This window comes from Zonotrichia albicollis, chromosome 2, assembly GCF_047830755.1.
Source record: "Zonotrichia albicollis isolate bZonAlb1 chromosome 2, bZonAlb1.hap1, whole genome shotgun sequence".
Taxonomy (NCBI): Eukaryota; Metazoa; Chordata; class Aves; order Passeriformes; family Passerellidae; genus Zonotrichia; species Zonotrichia albicollis.
The window spans coordinates 64,208,046-64,226,711 of record NC_133820.1 but is presented as its reverse complement, the minus strand read 5'-3'; the positions used below and the strand labels follow the sequence as shown (position 1 = coordinate 64,226,711).

The window sequence follows — 18,666 nt, the reverse complement described above, 5'->3', positions numbered from 1 at the left end:
GCCAAATTTCCTGTCAAGACCACACAATTTGACTGTAGGAAATACATATGGTTGTTATTTTTAGCATTGTGTAAACAGCTACATTTGTTTCTCTTTCAATAAGGCGGTATGTATTGAAAATTCATGCATGGTCAGAGGAAGCAAAGAAGGAAGAAATGGTTTTATTCACATCTTCAGACAGATCATCAGCCCAGCAGAAAAGACTTTGCATGAAATGCTGAGAAACGATAAGCGTTTTAGGTGAGTAGCAATACTGACAGAACTGAGGTTTTCCTGCAGAGGGTATATACAGCACAGCTGATCTGAGAAAAAGTTTTGGACTGTGAGCATGTGAGTTGTTGGGGCTTTGAGAGTGGGGATGGCAGAGAAGGGTTTGTTAACTACACAAATAAAATAAAAGGAAAGAAAAATGTGGGGGAAGAGAAATTTCTCCAGCTGTATGCTGAAAAGGCTTCCACACTCAATGCTAGAATGCTTTTTATGGCACAAAGGGTTGTTAGACACTAGAATGAGAGGAGTAACAGGACAGAAGGAATTGAGTGATACATCTGGAGCTATAAATGCAATGGCCTCTGGAGTTTAAATTAATGAAAGATACAATTCCATATGGGTGCAGCAGGATTTCATACCTTTACAGTACTTATTTCTGTCCCTTTCCTGCAAGAATCTCAATACTCCTAGAGCAAGAACAATCCTTTGCATCCTCCTTTTATCTGTTCAATCTGCAAGGGTTTGTATTCAACAAATCCACCTCTGATCCAGGTTGCAGGTTTTTTTGGTTTTTTTTCAAATAATTTTTCCTCTGTCTGCTACTCTTAAGACTGCTTTTTCCTTTTGTTTTTTTTCTTTTTTTTTTTTTTCTCATTTTCCTCTTCCACTATCTTTATTTCCGGGAAATAGTGAAAGTGTTTGAAAATTGAAACAGTATTGGAAATAAAAATGGGAGAACTAAGTTCCTGGACCCAATTATATCACATTTCAAAAAAACGTATTTGTGGTCTGTTTGCTGTAAACAGCATTTTCCTCAGTCTGGTGAAAGCTGCAGATTTGGATGATGTTCTGTCACAGCCTGGACAGTGGACTCTGTTCGTCCCAACTAATGATGCCTTTAAAGGTTTGACTGATGATGACAAGGACATACTGATAAGTAAGTGACCAAAAAACCCCTGGAATTACGAACAAATTAAAATTTATTGGAAAGGAGACTAATGCACCTCTCACACAAAAGCTGTCTGCTGAAGCAGTTTACCTTTTGCATGCAGCATGTCATAGGAATCCGCTTAATCATTTCCTTCTTGGAGAAATGTCCTTCCTTCTTAGAGAAAATGTCTTTCTGGAAAATAACTCCAACCTGACATTTAAATTTAAATTTCACTCCTCAATATCTTATTCCATAGTGCAGCTTCCTTCCATTATTTTTGTCTTCAATTCAGAACTTGAGGTTGTCCAAGTCCAATGCCATATTGGACTAATTCTGTAGTTAACAAGACAATTTTATTTGCTCTTCTGCATTTCCAGGGGCTTAATGCACCATTTTTTTTCTATCATTGTGACTTAGTTACTTAATGCTTTCCTTGGCCCTCATATTTTTTCTTTCTTTTACAGCAGAGGGGTTTTTTTTGTTTGTTTGTTTGGTTTTTTTTGGTGTCAAATTGTTTTTTAGAATTCTGTCTTGGTTTTCTTTTAAGTTATTATGTTGCTTTCTCCATAAAGATTAAACCTTAAACTATATAGCGTTTCAACAAATATAATACTTTGTTTATCTATAAGACATACTTTGAAATACTTTGTTTATCTATAAGAAAGATACAAACCAAGGATTATTTTCACCAGTAACTATAGTGGCGTAATTACAAAAGTAATCTGGTAGTTTTTACAAAAATCTTTGGAGTGGCCATTTTCAGGCTTTTTATGGAACTTAATTTTACCCATGAATGGCCCAGTGACAAAATATCAGTCCTAATTTTACTAGGAAGAAGAAGACAATTAATTGCATTTCAGTAGTGAAGCAAATTGCAGTAGTGACAGTGATCAGAGCAAAACACAGGGAAAAACCAGAAAATTTTCACTGAAAGAGATAAGAATCCCATTGCAGTTTCACCAAGGCTGGAACTCCTAATAACAACTACTATCAGTATGTAATTCTAGAATTAATGGTCAATATTCCATGTAAAGGCAAACACATGTGTTTTAAAGTTTCTTTGCTGGATACCCTGTCCCCTTGGCATGTTTTTTTTTTTTTTTTCATCCCATCCTATGACTCTCAACCTCCATAGACTCAGACAGCCCTATCAGGATATTAACTTGAGACAGTCTTGAAAATATTGGACTTTTTTTCCTTTTCATCCCACATGAATGTTAAACTTTGATATATGTAAATCTTCCCTAAAATAGGATGGTTTCCCCTTGCCTGACTTCTTCAAGCTGCTTCTGTCCTCTATAAGAATAGACAAACTCAGCACTGCTAACTGCTCCATTGACCCCTTTTATGTTTTTTGTAGATTTCTCATAGGATCTTTGTGATTATGTTCTGAGTACCTTTTTGTCATATAGTTGGGCTTTTTTCCTTTGTCATCATTTTAACAAATTCAAATTGTATGTGTTCATGGTACTTTCATACATATTATGTTTAGTTCTAGCTCAAGTATATGTGAATCCTTAGCATTTCCACAAAGAACAACCCTCTACCATTTAATTTTATTGCAACATTTTTATTTTTACATAGGGGACAAAAATGCTCTCAGGAATATTCTTCTTTACCACTTGACACAAGGAGTTTTCATTGGAAGTGGCTTTGAGCCTGGTGTAACAAATATTCTTAAAACCATCCAAGGAGGCAAACTCTACTTGAAAACAGTTAAGTATAGAAAATCTCTCTCTGCTACTGCCTTGTAACAGAGATTTGATATTCCATGTCTATCCACATTATAGAATGGCATTTCTCCAAATGGTACAATAGGATTTGGTGTTGTTTTCTAATGTCCCTGATAACTTGGGTTCTCTTTTGATCCTTTACCAGGTTAATGATACTCTTCTGGTTAATGAACTGAAATCAAGAGAATCTGATCTCATGGCAACAAATGGTGTCATTCATGTCATTGACAAACTCCTATATCCAGCAGGTGAATATTATTTCATGAAATTTGTACCCAGTCTTTTAAATCTGTTTACATGCTCATTACTTTTAAAAAGTAATCAATTTAAAGATACAATTCCTATGTGGAATTTGAAACAGAAAATTTACCGCAGTGGTCATTTTGTGGAAGAACCTTGGTTAAAAACTTATCAAGACTTTGAAATTTTATGAAAATAAAGTTTATGACAGGCAAGACTAGCCAAAGACTACCTTTTCTGCTGATATGGAATAATTTATATTGAGTACAAGCTTGTGTGAGTGTTTGAGAATGACTGCATCTCCTGACCATTGTAAATCAAAGTAAAATGCACACAGTTGCATATTTCCTCTTATGTGCCTTCTTCTTTTGTCAGAACTGCCTGTTGGAAATGATCAGCTGCTCACCATACTGAAGAAGTTGATTAAATACATTCAAATTAAGGTATTCTTTTAGTAATTATTCCTCTGTCTTTCTGGCATTATCTATGAAACTGAGCACATTATAAGTCATATATGATTCTCTGGTCCTTTCTTTCTTCAGCAGACAACACATCCAGTAACTCCCAGTTACCCAAATATAATTATGAATGATATCCTGCACTCAACAGTTATGTTTTTCAATGCCAGATTATTGTAGAATATTTGCATTTGGATAACAGCAGTGTGAATTGGGCCAAATCTGCTCTTTAGTTAACTTTTTCACTCTTGGAAAACAAATCACTTATTTGAAAAAATACTGAGTGACTAAATTCTTATGCCATTAAAGACAGCAGCATCAATAGCCTGTGAAGAAAAGTAGACATCCTTGTCTATCTCAGCTATCCTCTTGAGATTGCATTCTCCCTCAACAATGAATGAGAGAACCTAGACAAATATTCCTAGACTTTTACTAGGAAGAAAAAGTCAATGAATCAGTGAATTGACCTTACTAGGTCAATGAAGCAATGAATCCTACCTACACTCACTAGGAAACTGTAAGGCAAATGCTACTTTTAAAAATTTTTAAATAAATTGCTTTTCTGTTTTTATAGTTTGTTCGTGACAGTACCTTCAAAGAGATTCCACTGACATTTTACAGTAAGTTCATTTTAAATACTTCCAGATGAGTTGAATATTGCTTTTTAAGTGGTGCCAGTTCCAATTTGGAATTGTGCATCTCTTTTTCAATAAAGAAGAAAGCAATTTCTGGGAAAGTAAGATGTGCCAATGAAGAAAAGGAAGGGAAAGACTCAAAGTAGAATGTTTCTGGCTGCTGTGCTACTGTATTTTTCCCTTTCCAGATGTGTGACTGGAAAGTAACCCTGAAGTACGCTGTTTAAACTCTTGGGGTAGACAAGATACATATGGAAAAGATTGTTTTTCAGTTTTTTGCCAAGGTTCAGTGCTCGGTGCATAACAGAGTTGTATCTCTCTCTAAGATGTAGCATTGTACTGTACTCTCCAGGATGCAGCATTGTTTTTGTGCTGAGATACTTTTTTTTCCATAAATATTTCCAGAGGGACAGAGTGTACCTCTTGACCCTGTTTCCCATATGTGCAAATATGAGGCTTGAATGGGAGACAGTTGTTCAGAATATTATCTCTTTAGGGAGTATATGTAAAAAAATACCCCTTTTAGCTCCCTCACAACCTTTCTCAGGATGTGCATTTACTTTCTTATTATAGAGTATGTGTTGAAACAAGCTGTTGGAAGACAAAGTTCCTACTGTAACCTTGTGAGGCAAGATGAATTTAGACAAATTATTAAATTCTGATGGAGTCCTACCCATATCTCACTGTATAAAGTGAAACCATCCCATCAGACTTTTGAAAATTGGGAATGGACATTCTGAAGTTAAAACCCCTTGGAACAAAAAATAGAGTAATTCACCTTGATGACAAGTTGAATATGAGTCAACAATGCCCCAGCAGCCAAAGTAGCCAACGGTGTCCTGGGGTGCATCAGGCCCAGCTTCGCCAGCCCAGCAAGGGAGGGGAATTGTCCCACTCTGCTCTGCACTGGGGCTGCCCCACCTCGAGTGCTGGGACAGTTTTGGGAGCCAGTTGTGGGCCCAGTGTCCAGAGAATGGTGATGAAGATGATGAAAGGTCTTGAGGTCAAGACTTTGAGGAGTTGATGAGGTCATTTGGCTTGTTCATTTTGGATAAGAGAACGTAGAGGGGTAACCTCGTTGCTGAGCAGTGACCCCATCTCAACCCATGCCTTTCCCAAGAAGGGCAGTGGAGAGAGTGTGCTGGTCTGCTTTACGGTGACCAATGACAGGACACGAGGAAATGGAATGGAGCTGCCTTGGGAAATTTCAGATGGGATGTTAGGAAAAGGTTCTTTACCCATTGGGTAGTCAGTCAATGTAACACGATCCTCAGGAAAGTGGTCACAGCACCAAGCCTACAGAGTTTAAGGAGTTTCTGGACAGCATCCTTGGTCATATGGCTTGGTCTTCCTTCTCCTTGGAGAAGAAGGACTTTATGATCCCTATGTGTCTCTTCCAACTTGAGATATTCTATGATTCTACCTCCCAAGGCCAGTGAGAGTAGCACAGGAAGCAGTGCCTGCAAAAATTAAGCTAGAGAGATCAATGTGGACACCTAGAAAGCTGTAGCTGTAGATTCAGTTGAGTGAAAGACTGGGAAGGCTGGAACCCCTATCAAGTGTGGTCTTCTCCAGTGGATGGGTATGAATCAAATCACTATCAGAGGCATTCAATGAATTCTTGAGTCTGTCCTGGGTGGACAACTTGATCTTCCAAGGAGAAGTGTTCTGTGACACTCTACCTATAGTTCTGAATGTTTCCTGTGTGTGGCTGATCAACTCCCACATGAAAAGGGCAATATTTAGGCATAAGGCATGTCAGGGAATTGTGCAAAATTTTGTGTGGGTAATTGTACAAGCCCTCTCTATTCTGTACCATACATCATCATGTGTACTATGACGCATGGGTTTCATAAAAGGCAAATATCAGTAGATTCTGTCTGCAGGTGACCTGAGTTGATCACCATTTCATAACCAGGACCAAGATTCATACTCTAGATCCTTTTCCATTGCTCTTCCACCCATTAATATCTATGATTTTACCCACATCCTCATGAACAGACCAAATCTAACAGATGATTGCCTCAAAGAAATTGTAAGAATGGAATGCACTGTATATTCCATTTTCTATATTTTCAGAAATTAACATAATTGAAAGCAACGTCCAGCCTATCATCACAAAGGAAGGTAAATGAGGCCTGTGGTATATATATTTCTGCATATGTTGATATACATATTCAGAATATATCTTGAATATATTTTTTAACGGGATGCATTTTATACCCAGCAACTCCAGGATGCTAAGTACTTTGCTGGAAAAGCAAAGATACAAATATTGCAATTAGAACTGACTGAAATATTTTGTGGATAAAAAGATTATCCATGGGTTTTCTCCCCAAATGAGTTTTCTCCTTTTTCTATGGTTATTTAAAAATATCTTTAATAATATTTTTTTAAACCATTTATTTTATCATCTTTTTTTTCAGTTAAGACATTTCCTTTTTTCTAATTAAAACAGATATTTTAAAGTAGATATGCTTCTTACACTTTGAAGAAAAAAATTGGTTAATTTTGCTACAATTTTCAATCAGTTCTAACTACCAATATCTGTTGGATGCCTGAAAATATCTACCCAATTTTTAGCTCTTTTTATTTCTCCATACAGAAGCATGACTTAAAGATTAGTGATGGGACTGAAAAGAAAAAAATGTGAGGATGGAACTGCTAAAATCACTTGTGATTTATAACTTAAGTAAAACTGATGAGATCCTGTTTCCCATTGAAATAAAAATGCTGAAAGGGAATTTGTTTTCTCTCCACTGAGAAGGGCAGTTGAAAACGTCATGCAAAGAATTTTATCCAGACTGCTGAATCAGTGTTTCTGGGAGGATTTCCTTCCAGAAGAAGTGACAAATGCTTACTTTCTCAGGAGCATGTCTGTGCTTCATAACATGTAGGATTAGAGGCCATTTAACATATATGCTGATCTTTGTTGCCTAGTCTCCATCATTAAATCAGATCCACAGTGCAATATAAATGGATGGATTACTTCATATGGTGATTCATCCAAGCTATTTTAGAAATCTTGCTATGGTGAGGCTGAATCACTCTCTGAAAGTACCTCTTCTGCTCTGTTAAACCCAGAGATATAGTTTAGGTGATTTACAGGATGTTTAGAAGTTGAAAATTACCTGAAATAAAATTTTTTAAAGAAAAAAATGAAAAATTGAAATATTTTTGAAATATTTAATGAAACATTAAAAATATGAGCACTTGTATAGTCAAATTTAGAACTAAATTTTAGTCACCAGATAGAGAAAAAATAAAAGTTAGTGAGTATTGAAGGGCTACTCCTTTCCATTTCCAGTACAGTATTTCTGCTTTGGGACACACTCCAGGAAAAGATCTCTGGCCAGTGCAGCCTTTCTGCTGACAATTGCTTCAGATATAGACCAAATAAAACAAATTCTGCCACTTCTGAGCTTTCTCAGTAACAGTAATGAGTGGCAGATCCTGTCAGAACCACGTAAATCCACCACAGTCTGTAGATAAAAGCTGGCAAAGTTAAATGCTAATTTTGTCCAGCAGTTCTATTAGATCATGATGCAAGGGCAATTTCCACTAAAAAATAATTACATCTCTCCCCACCAAGTTTAGAGGGGGATGTGTGCCTTTTCCTGTCTTAGTGTTTTCTGCTTGTGTTGTTCTTCCGTTTTTTTTGTACTTGGGCATGTATGGGATCAAAAAGATTAAATAGATGTAGAGTTAAATCTGACTGAAGCCCAAATTTTAACAGATAAAATATACAAAGGATTGATCCTAGACTAGACAATATAGTTGGCTATGCCTTCACCTTTTCGTTTGCATACATCTGCTGTATCAATCACATGAAAAGGTACAGTATTGAGAAATATAAAAATTAGGCATTTATAAATATTCATAAATACAACTTTTACATTATTTCATTTATATTCATCACTTTTATCAATGTAAATTGCTATTTAATAGATTCTCAGCATGCAAAAAATTCCTCCAGGTTTAAAAGAGAAGCAGGGAATGAGTCTTGTAAGACAATTACTTTAAAATATTTATAAATATTTTGCATTCAGACCTGATAAAAATAAAAGAAGTGAGGGCTCATTCAGCTGTTTATAACTCAGAGTAAATTAATAGAAGTCTATAATAACAAGGAATCTTTATGACTCTATCATATAATTTCATCTGAATTATTTATTTCTAAATTTTAATTGATGCAATAATTTGCTACTGAAAAACAACCCAAAACATTTTTGGTTTTTATTATTGAAGGTTGCCTATATTGACTGTTTGCAACAATTAACAGGAGGCACACATCTTTAAAAGCTGTTGTTAAATCCTGATCAGTAATTATGGAAAAAAATAATCAATGAAAAATCAACCTCTACAAAAATCCATATAAAGATATTTAAGAGATTTTTAAGGAAAGTAAAAAAGATGGATTATGCTAAGTTTCTGTCTCTGACTAAGGGGTAAAGAAAGTTTGTTTTAAAGCAACTTCTTAAGTAAAAGGAGTCCCACAACACTCATTAGAGAGTGCTAATTGATGATATGTTCCTAATTTATCTAGTATCTTCTGCTTTAGCATGTCAGGCAGAGATACATTTGGATCAGTGAAATCAAAATTACCTCACCCATGATAATGATAGCCAGTAACACTGATAAATATCCTCACAGCCATTCCAGCTGATCTCAAAGGTTTGCTTTTTGCTTGCTTGTTTTTTTTAAGCTGCGTAACCACTGGCCAAGTCTTAAATAAAAAGGAAAACAAAGCCATGTAAAAAAACCTCAAAGCAAAGAATAAAAGAAACTCCAAAGCAACAAATAATAAAAATAACTAAAAATCTAAAACTTTGTAGATTGCATGCTGACCACTAGTGGAGCAATAGCTGTAAGATATCTGCAAAGATGTAGAGTAACCTTCTTAACAATATATATAGAAAAAGACTTCTTTTCTGCTGCTGATGATCTGGTTTATGGCCTGGAACTTGTCAACAAATGTTAAAAATATCATATACACAAAATAAATAAAGAGTAAGTGTACGACAGGATCTTTGTTTAAGATCTTCTGTAAGAAAATACAAGACTGTAAATGTTGCCACAAATAATCTCTCAGATTTAAACTGCCCTCTATTACAATAATATGGTTTATCTAGGGTAAGGGGAGAAAATGCAAACTTCATCTCTCCCCCATGGAATACTAAAAGTATTTTATGACTATTTGTAACTTGTTGTTTTTTTTCCTATGTCACAGACCCATCTATCACACAGCTCACTAAATTAATTGAAGGGGAACCTGAGTTCAAAATAGTCAGGGAAGGGGAGACAATAACTAAAGTGATTCATGGAGGTTGGTATGCTTTCAGCAACTCAATTTGCATTAGCATTCTCTACTCCCCATCAGTTTATACTTTACCTAGGTGATTCATGTTAGACAGCTGTTCTGTTTTAACAAGAACATTGTGAAGTGCTGCAATTTTATTGCATCATATATTTTAAAATTCTCATGCATTTCAAAAAATTGAGGTTTTTTTCCCCTACTTGTGTTCCATAGATTCAGTCAAGACAGTTTAGAGTACTCTGCATGCTGACAAATATCTCAGTAAAGAATTGTTTGCTCATTGCTGTCCTGAAATTAAATATGTAGTAGGTGATTCTGTAATTAAAAGGCAATTTTGTCAGAAACCTTGCCTTCTCTTTGCTAAGGGCATTGAGATGTTCACATGTGTGATGGTTTTAAAGGAAAAATCATTCAATCATCCTAAACTTTGAGTAGATTTAGTTCCTTATCTCTGAACATTTCTATTTTTCATAAAATATTCTATGGTATTTCCTTCCATGCTTCAGTCAGTTTCCACATCTCAAAAAGAACACTTGAAAGTTCATCACTTGATTAATGCCTTGAATTTAAAAATCCTTGTAGAACCAATTATTAAAACATACACCAAAATCATTGATGGACGACCTGTGGAAGTGACAGAGAAAAAAGTAACAGAAGAAAGAATTATTCAAGGTAAATTAAGCTGAGACATTAATTCTTAGTAAAATTCACCTTTGCATACAAAAGTAACATATCTAAAGTTCTATCCTAGTGCCTAAACTGTATTTCCTTGACAGATGAGTTTTCCCTAATACTTCCCACTGTCTCTTTAAAGCTGGCCATGTGTCCTACACACACATATACATAAATGGCAGCAACAATATTTTAACAGCATGCAAAACTATGGAGATTTGCCTTCTATTTTTGTTTTTATTTTCATATTTTGGTAAGGGTCTACTTCTGCTAGCTTCTTGCTATCATTTCAGAATAAGACTGCTTTTATTGCATTTTTGTACTCTGCTTTGCTTTAGAAGGAAATCTTTTTCTTTTTCTTTTTTCTGAACTTCTGGACTATATACCTCCAGGAAGGTTTCATTTTACCAAACATAAATGTTTAATGTGTAGATGCCTACTTTTGCATGTCATCCCAGCTCTCTTGACAGCGATTTCAGAAAATGATCTCTATTTCTCTGTAAAGTAGCAACTAGACCTGACATCCACAAGTTATTCACTTGGATAAAGCTGATGTAAGATAAAATCAATATGTACCTGCATCCCTGGATTTTCTCACACAAAAGCTCCCAAATTCCTTGGCCAATTTCAATTGTATTTGACCTATTACAAAGCTATTTCTTTAAACATCCTAGAAACTGATAAGTGGAGTGAGGCATATTTAGGCATAGTAGGTGATACATGGAGTTCTCTGTAGACATTTTTGATCACCTTGCTTAAATATCAGTTTGAATGCTGCCATTAAAATTCTGTCTGCTAGAGAGCTGGTAAGGAAAGGACACTGTTATAACAACATTTTGACTTAGCTGCAAGTCCTAATAATCAGTTTATTTAGAAAATATCGGGGTTCAACCAAAGTAATTTGAGAAAGGCAGAAATAAAAAATCATGCTAAAGTTATTATCATACAACTTTTTACTACAATGAAAATAACTGAATGACAGGCATTAGTAATTTATGAATAAACCTGGGACTATTTTCTGGCAAAAAATTGTAGGGGAGACAAATAAAATATAATTTTCTCAATTCTCAGATTCAAGTTTCACTAATATCCCACGTGAAATGGTAAATAGAATGTAAAATGCCAGAATTTCGGACCTGTATATAATTTTCAATCTGTAGAAACTGATAAGGAATCTCAAATATTAAGTCTTCAAATTATTCATAGCAATAATAAAAGCAAAAATGTCTATTTGCAACAGTCAATTCAGACTAATAATGGACTGCAGAAACATCTGATGATCTAATACAACAGAGTTTAAAATCGTATCTTACTTTAAGAATGTAAGCAGGTAATTTTTCTAATTATGACCAATTTGCCTAATTACTTTTAGGACTAGTCCTAACTACTGTTTTTAATGCTCATTCAGTTTAATTTCAGAAATGGTAAAAAATAAAGTTACCACATAAGCAGACTACAGCATGTTAACTATGGAATCACCATAGGAATGAAATAGGAAAATATAATTTAAAGGACAACCCTGTTATATCTAATAAAAGCCACTATCTTATAAAATTTCTCCCAGGACCTGAAATAAAATATACCAGAATTACTGCAGGAGGTTCAGACAATGAAGAGAAGTTAAAGAAAATCCTTGAAGAAGGTTAGTATGCTTGTTTTATTTCATTTCTTTAACATATATATATCTATATGTAACTTAAGTAATTACTGAGTGGATATTCCATGTTTAAAGAATTTATGTTCATTCTGCAAAATCTTACCCAGAGATTAACCCTCAGAACACTTCAAATGTAAAATTCTGATTTGAGTCCTTGATCTTCATATTTCAGTCAGCTCTAGAGCTGAAGCTGCCTGGGTCTAATATACAGCATGTTACGTTTGTCATATATTATGGTGTTTCCAGTGTTTATGCAAAATTTGATAACATAACATGGATTTTTAAATTCAGAACAATGTTATGACATGATTATATATGCTCTTTTGGGATTGCCAAATGTTTTCTGTAAATCAACTTTTTTGCCATAACCTGTATCCTATCAGAGGTTACCAAAGTGACCAAATTTATTGAAGGTGATGGTCATTTACTGGAAGATGAAGAAATCAAAAGACTTCTGCAGGGAGGTAATTCAGAGAATTATAACTAACAATTTTGCAACAGGTTATGATAACTGAACCCCTTTCAGATACGTTGAAATTAACATTTTAAAGACTGATGTAATAGAAGTGGAATTTTAATAGAAAAAAATAGAACACTATATTCTAGTGCCAGATATCTGTGAAATGTCAGTACGAACCAAAGCTTGATTAATCAAATTTTTCATGCCATTGATCACAGGAAAAAAAATATGTTTTGTTTTTTTCAGTCTTTAAAAGGTTACTGAATTAAAACCCGCGGGAGCAATGAAGATTTATTCAATATTTTTTAGCAAATTTAAATCTGTGAAAAACACTATGAAATAGAACATATTGTAACTGGCCAAATTCACCTTACTTATCAGTTCTTCAGAAATGAATGTTCATTGCCCTCAAGTTAATAATTAAAGGCATGTTTAACATCTTCTTTAAATGCTTACAGGTGATGGATATCCAGACATTAACTTTAATTCTCTTCAAATACAGCATTCCAAGGAATGGTTATCTTTCCTTCTTGCTCTCTTCATTCTAACAGTTTTGGCAGTACATAACCAGTAGCTGTAGAAAATAGTGAAAGAACTTCTGCTTATGAAATTAATCTTTATCTATGAATTTGGAATGTTCTCTGCTTAACGTAGATTAGAGAAACTATCTATAATAGCAATGGGTAATAAAAAAAGAATTTAAGTGATATGGTTTTTGTAAATGTTAGTTTAATCCTGAGTCAGAAGCTCAAAAATATGGGCAGATGCTTCTCTTGACATAAATTAAATTAATCCATTTAATTTTATGTTCACTTTTCAGTAAGTTACAAAGTTGTATTCCAGTAAAGTAACTTGCAGCCCCATTTAGTTCACTGAACTAAATCACATTGTCTTTCAAAAGCACGATTGTGTAGGTGTGACTTAAACTTCAGTCAAGTAAAAAGTTTCCTGTTGGCTGAACAGCTGAACAGCTGACCACCAAACTTAAATATGTTAGTTGATAACATAGCTAGTCTTAGAGAAAAGCCAAGATATGGCTATGACCGTAATTCTGTCTGTTTCAAACATCTGAATCTTAGTTTTACAGACATAAGCTAGAATTCACCTATAATGTTGGACAGAAACTTCCACAGGGTTTTTCAATTTGTCCTAAGTATCCCAGCTATGTGAAAAGCTTTGCTCTCTGGAGATGCCTATTTCTGGATTAACTATTTAAAAGAAAAGCTGAAAATTAAAAAATTTCAGTAATAAATTTCCTGTATATACTGCACTATGGCTTTAAACCAGTCAACAGGAATCAGGATGAAATTTTATCTGTAGAATTCTGGTCAGATACCAGAATTGAACAATTATAACTGTTCTGGTAATCACCTTCAGATACAGAGGTTTAAATTAGATAGGTGTAATCTGTAGAGGTGCATCTTAGAGCAAATAGGTGTATGGAAAAGAGATGGTTTCTTTCTAGGAAATTTGAAGACAATATAATCTCTTGAATTCTTGCTCTTTCCCTTGCTATTATATGTTAGTTTGCATAAGCATCCTGCTTTACAGAATGGACCAAGTAGGCAGATTTGTCTTTTTCTTTAATTTGATTTTCCTCCATCTTTTCCATGATTTATCCAGTCAGTTACCCTTGGCTGCCATGATAATACCTTACTATACATTTAGTTGATAAAAGCAGACACATATGCTGCTTTAGGGTTGTTGGTGATAATGCTTTATGGCCCTCTTGTCTACATAAAATTATTTTTTACTGAAAATTTCCTAATAATTTGAATTTGAGTACTGACACAAAAATATGTATTATCACTGTCTAAATAAAGGAATGATTTCATATGGGCTTTAATCCTGCTGATGAAACATCCAGAACTGCTTAAAATTAGTAGTCATTGCTGAAGCAGAACTTTAAACCAAGATTTCAATGAATGACTCACCACTATAAGTAACATGTTTTATGGCATGAATAGCATGGTAGCCTGCAACACCTATGCCCAAAAATGACATTTTTTCCACTGAGGGCTCCCTGCACATGCAAAAATGCTATGCCAGATTTAACTCATTTGTTTTTGATGCTTACCATAGCTGGAACTGAGTACACCAAGGTTACTAAAGTAATTGAGGGAGAGCCACAGATTATCGAGAGAGAAATCAAGAAAGTTCATCTGGAAGGTTAGTTTGTCAAAAATTCAGTATCACTAAGACCTGCTTTGTCCAAAGTGATGATTCCAGGTGAGGTTTTACAGTATCTATTCATAAAAATTATTAGGTCTGAAGCCAGAATTTTAGCAAGAAGTGTTTTATAGTTGTTTTGGAAAACAATTCATTAACTGATGTTGCAAAGAAAAATGCTGAGGCTTATCTTGTGGCTAAAAGTAACTAAAAGATTTGACAAGCATAGTAGACAAGAGGAAATGCCTAACCACAAAGCTTAGGTAAAACATTTGAAGGAACATGAGCCATAAAAAATTTGCTTTTCTTTAAGCAGCACATACAGAAGAAGACCACGTGAGTTGCTTTTAACTTGAGTTATTTCTTGTCAGTGCAAATGTGATCTGTTGTTGCCAGGGTTTCTCAGTGTTGTGAAGGAGTGGGTGGGGTGCAGGGAATATTACCTCTGGGGCTGAGTAAATATCTCACAGGGTCTTGGAATTTCTCTACCTTTGTCCTGTTGTTAACTGAGGGAAGCTCTTGATTTCAAAAACCAGAGTGGAATAAAAGTCCAAAAGGAGCCAAATAGAATTCACTCTGCCTTTGTACCAGCAATTTGTTCTTTGACTATATCAACCACTGTTTAATGATTTTCATTCAAAGCTAAGAAGTCATTTGCTTAGGGTTTCTTTTGTATTTATTTTTGTATTTCTTTTGCCTTTTTCTAATTCTAATAACGCAGAATAGGTTCTTCTGTCAGCCTTTGAAATAAATATGTAGGAGAAAAATATGTCTTTTGGGCAATGAAATTAAATAATTGTGTTTCTGCCTTTTTAATGTTGAAGTCTGTGCCAAGTAATGAAGGTTTATACAAAGTGCTTGTACAGCTTCAGTGCTGAGTAGTACAAGGCATGCTGGGGAGTCTCCTATTGCCTGAAAATGACAGATGGGTGTGATCTTCAAATACAAGGCTTATCTGAAAGCATAATTGTACAGGCAGCCCCTAAGTATGGAAAACATCCTTTGGATGAACCATATCCTGTCCTTGTCAGGGCAGTGCAGAGCTTGGAATTTTCTGCCATGGTGATGCAGATACCCAGTGTTTAGTCTCAGCTGAAATGAGGTCAAGCCTTCATTTCAGGGCTTTCATGCATTTATATACCCTGTACATCAGGATGAAAAGAGAACTGGCTGCAGTTTGTTAAGTGCATATATAAGTACTTCATGGTTGTAAAGAAGGAAAAATTACTGAAGTAACATTTCTGTGATGCTAACGGAAGAACTATTTCTTCTGCTTGTGACGTGTTCTCCCTCTCAATGAGGAGACATCTGGTTAAAAAGTCTCAAGATTTAATAAGAAAAAGGAAAGCAAGTCCATAGTTTCACTGAATAAGTGAAATAAAAAGGATACATCTAATGGGGGTGGTACCTATCCAATAGTCCTTGCTCTGCTCCATCTTTTAAAGCAGAAGCCTGAGAAAAGTAACTAAACCCTAAATGTGGAATCGTACTGTGGACTCACAATGCAGTTATAAATCAAGGCCTAAACACAGCTGGATATGTGGCCAATATCCACATTATCCTGTAATGGTTCCAAGCATTTAGCTTTTGAATAATTCCTGTCATGTCAATGCAACAGACCTGGGCATCCACTCCCAAAAGCGGAGACTGAGTCCTGTGCTTAACCTGAGCTTGCACTTCATGGACACAGTGTCACATGGTGTTCCATGAGTGAAGGGCGTAGGCAAAGTGCCCTGGCGCCTGCCTACACCATGTAACCATCTGTAGAAGATCAGTGTGGAAAATGGATTCATTCATATGTTTAAAATGCAAAAATACTTTTAAAATGTTAGTAAGATTTAGTGGAGGACTGCACATGAGGGAAATATGGGAGTTGTATTGTAAGCATTCATATTTCAGTTGATCAAGCCAACATGCTTCTGGAACAAAATTCCTAATTTACTGAAAACTTTAAAGAAAAAACTTCAAAATTCAGCAATGAGTTTCCAATATTTCTAATGAGTTCTAATTCAAAGTCTCCAGCAAATAAATTCTGACTGCAATATTTCTGTTTTTTAGAAGCACCTGTACGGAAAGCACAACCAACCAGGAGGGCACAAGGTAAAAAAAGCCATACATTTAATCATTATACCACACATCAAATATTATTTCTGTTGCCTTAAGAGTTAGGACGGGGGGAAAAAAGACTCTTAAAAATACAGATTTCAAAAGAAAAAGCTGTATGTTTAAAAATGCCCTGACAAAATCTGGAGTTGCTAATTATTTTTTCTGATATCTGAAAACAATCTAGATTGTTTGCTTTACTGAAAGAGTGTTTCAGATGAGATTAAAGCCATCAAAGTGAAGTCTTAGAGATGAGAAACTGACACTCTGGGATTCTCCACTGCAAGATTTATAACTCTCAGAATCTATCTTATTTTGATTAATGAAGAAGCTGAAAGATCAGTTTAATTTCAGAGCTGCCAGCACAAGGAGACATATTCAGCTCCAGGCTTCATCGTTCCTTTTCACATGTCTGTTTCAAAAGTAAATACAGTATAAAGTCTTACTATATTACATATAATTACAGGTAATAACTAAAGGTTTTTTTCCCTACTTTGCAGGAGGAGGAGCAAGAAGGAAGACAAGACTAGATCATTCCTAAAAGCTTGCCAAGACAGAATTCACAGAATTACAAATTAACAACATGGTCTTTGAGAGGAACTCTTTGGATTTTTTTTTATGAGAACATTAGAAAATGACGTTGTTTTGTGACATAAGGTAAACTGAACCATGAATCCACAAAAAGATGTGAAGCTGCAGATGCTCACTGCCAGCACAGTGCTCACTAGGAGAAATCCATTGGAGGTGCTTTTACTGCTCTTGATAGTATGCACTATTGAGGGTGGGATCCTGCAAACCCAAAAACTTCGGTTAGAACCAGGATTCTTTCTTCCACTGGTTAATAAGTGTTTGCAGGATTTGATTAAAAATGAGCAGGGAACAATACAGAGTGTATTTTTTTATTATTATTATTTCCACTAAATAAGAAATATAAGTGAAATTAGATGATTTCTAGAAAAAAGAAAAAGAATCACCTCAGGTGACTTTTATAGTAATCTAAGGAAATATGAGATGTTAACATAGCACTTTTGGTTCAGTAGTATTGTATGCTTTTATAAGTCAAAATTCATCATGTGTTTAAATTTGTAATACCAGTAATGTTACCTTTTCTAAGCAAACAAATATGCCTTATATTAAATGTATCATGGGTTTTTTTGTCCTACACTGCATATCCAAATACCTGCTAGTAACTTGGCTAATGGAAGCTCTTCAAAAAAGGAAAAAAACAAACATTATGAGCTTCTTGCAATGCATTAGTGATCATGTTGACTTCTTTATTTATAAGAAATCACATTCCCATTAAAGGAATCCTATAACAATAAATATATTGAGATTCTTGAGTGTTTTCCCATTTTTCCCTAAATGTGTCTTTTGATTATTAAAGTGGATTATAAAAGTGATAAATAAAATGCATGCAAGCAGTTAACTCAGCATGGAAAAAAGTCTTCAAAAAAATGAGGCCAGGTCTGAAAGCTTTTGTATCAAAACATGCTTTGCTAATGTCTGGTACTAAAGTGGAGTTTTCTGTAAATTATGTCAATTTTATCACTCTAATTTTGTACTCATAGAAATTGTCTGCCTTTATCAAGAAAAGGTGAAAGACAATTATTCATAGAGTAGAAAAAACTTGTTCAAAGTTCCTTAATTTTGCAGACCAAAATATCGGAGGCATTGTCTAACATGTTTTTCTACTTCTGTTTTGAAACAAATACTCAATAAAGAATTTGGCTGAACTGTGTTTGTTTTCATTTGTAAATGTTCTTTAATAGCACAGCAAATTTGAAATATTTTAAAGATTTTAAATTTAACTTGTAATTGCAAAATATGCTTTCACAGAAGTAAACTAATGCTTCCCCTTCTTACTTAGCACATGCTAATGGACCTAAACTGCACCATTCTCCTTAAACAATGAAACACTTTCCCTAATTCCACAGTGACATTCCTTAAACACTGCTCTTTGAAAAGCACAACTATCTGAGAATAACATTGATAAGTTGTGCAGCCTTCCTGGGCCATCAGACATGTCACTAAGGTAACCTCAGTATCTGCTATGATAGTCCTTTAATGGAGGGACAGCTTTT

The 18,666-nt window shown here is 34.8% G+C and overlaps 1 protein-coding gene across 17 annotated transcripts in view; it reads left to right on the top strand.

Annotated features, from left to right (window-relative positions):
• Positions 1-18,333, top strand: part of POSTN (periostin) — a 31,114-nt gene extending 12,781 nt beyond the window's left edge. The window contains exons 11-24 of one of the 17 annotated variants that reach the window (XM_026790674.2): positions 104-240; positions 1,017-1,147; positions 2,726-2,856; positions 3,020-3,122; positions 3,490-3,557; positions 4,147-4,192; positions 6,287-6,334; positions 9,438-9,533; positions 10,107-10,196; positions 11,761-11,838; positions 12,237-12,317; positions 14,799-14,818; positions 16,541-16,582; positions 17,086-18,333. In XM_026790674.2, the coding sequence (XP_026646475.2) occupies positions 104-240; positions 1,017-1,147; positions 2,726-2,856; positions 3,020-3,122; positions 3,490-3,557; positions 4,147-4,192; positions 6,287-6,334; positions 9,438-9,533; positions 10,107-10,196; positions 11,761-11,838; positions 12,237-12,317; positions 14,799-14,818; positions 16,541-16,582; positions 17,086-17,115 (1,101 nt within the window). In that variant the 3' untranslated portion in view covers positions 17,116-18,333. Of the gene's footprint in view, positions 1-103; positions 241-1,016; positions 1,148-2,725; positions 2,857-3,019; positions 3,123-3,489; positions 3,558-4,146; positions 4,193-6,286; positions 6,335-9,437; positions 9,534-10,106; positions 10,197-11,760; positions 11,839-12,236; positions 12,318-14,395; positions 14,483-14,798; positions 14,819-16,540; positions 16,583-17,085 lie in introns of all 17 variants that reach the window. The other 16 variants (XM_005482435.4, XM_026790682.2, XM_074535364.1 and 13 more) reach the window with 16 other exon arrangements.
• Positions 18,334-18,666: the final 333 nt, after the last annotated feature.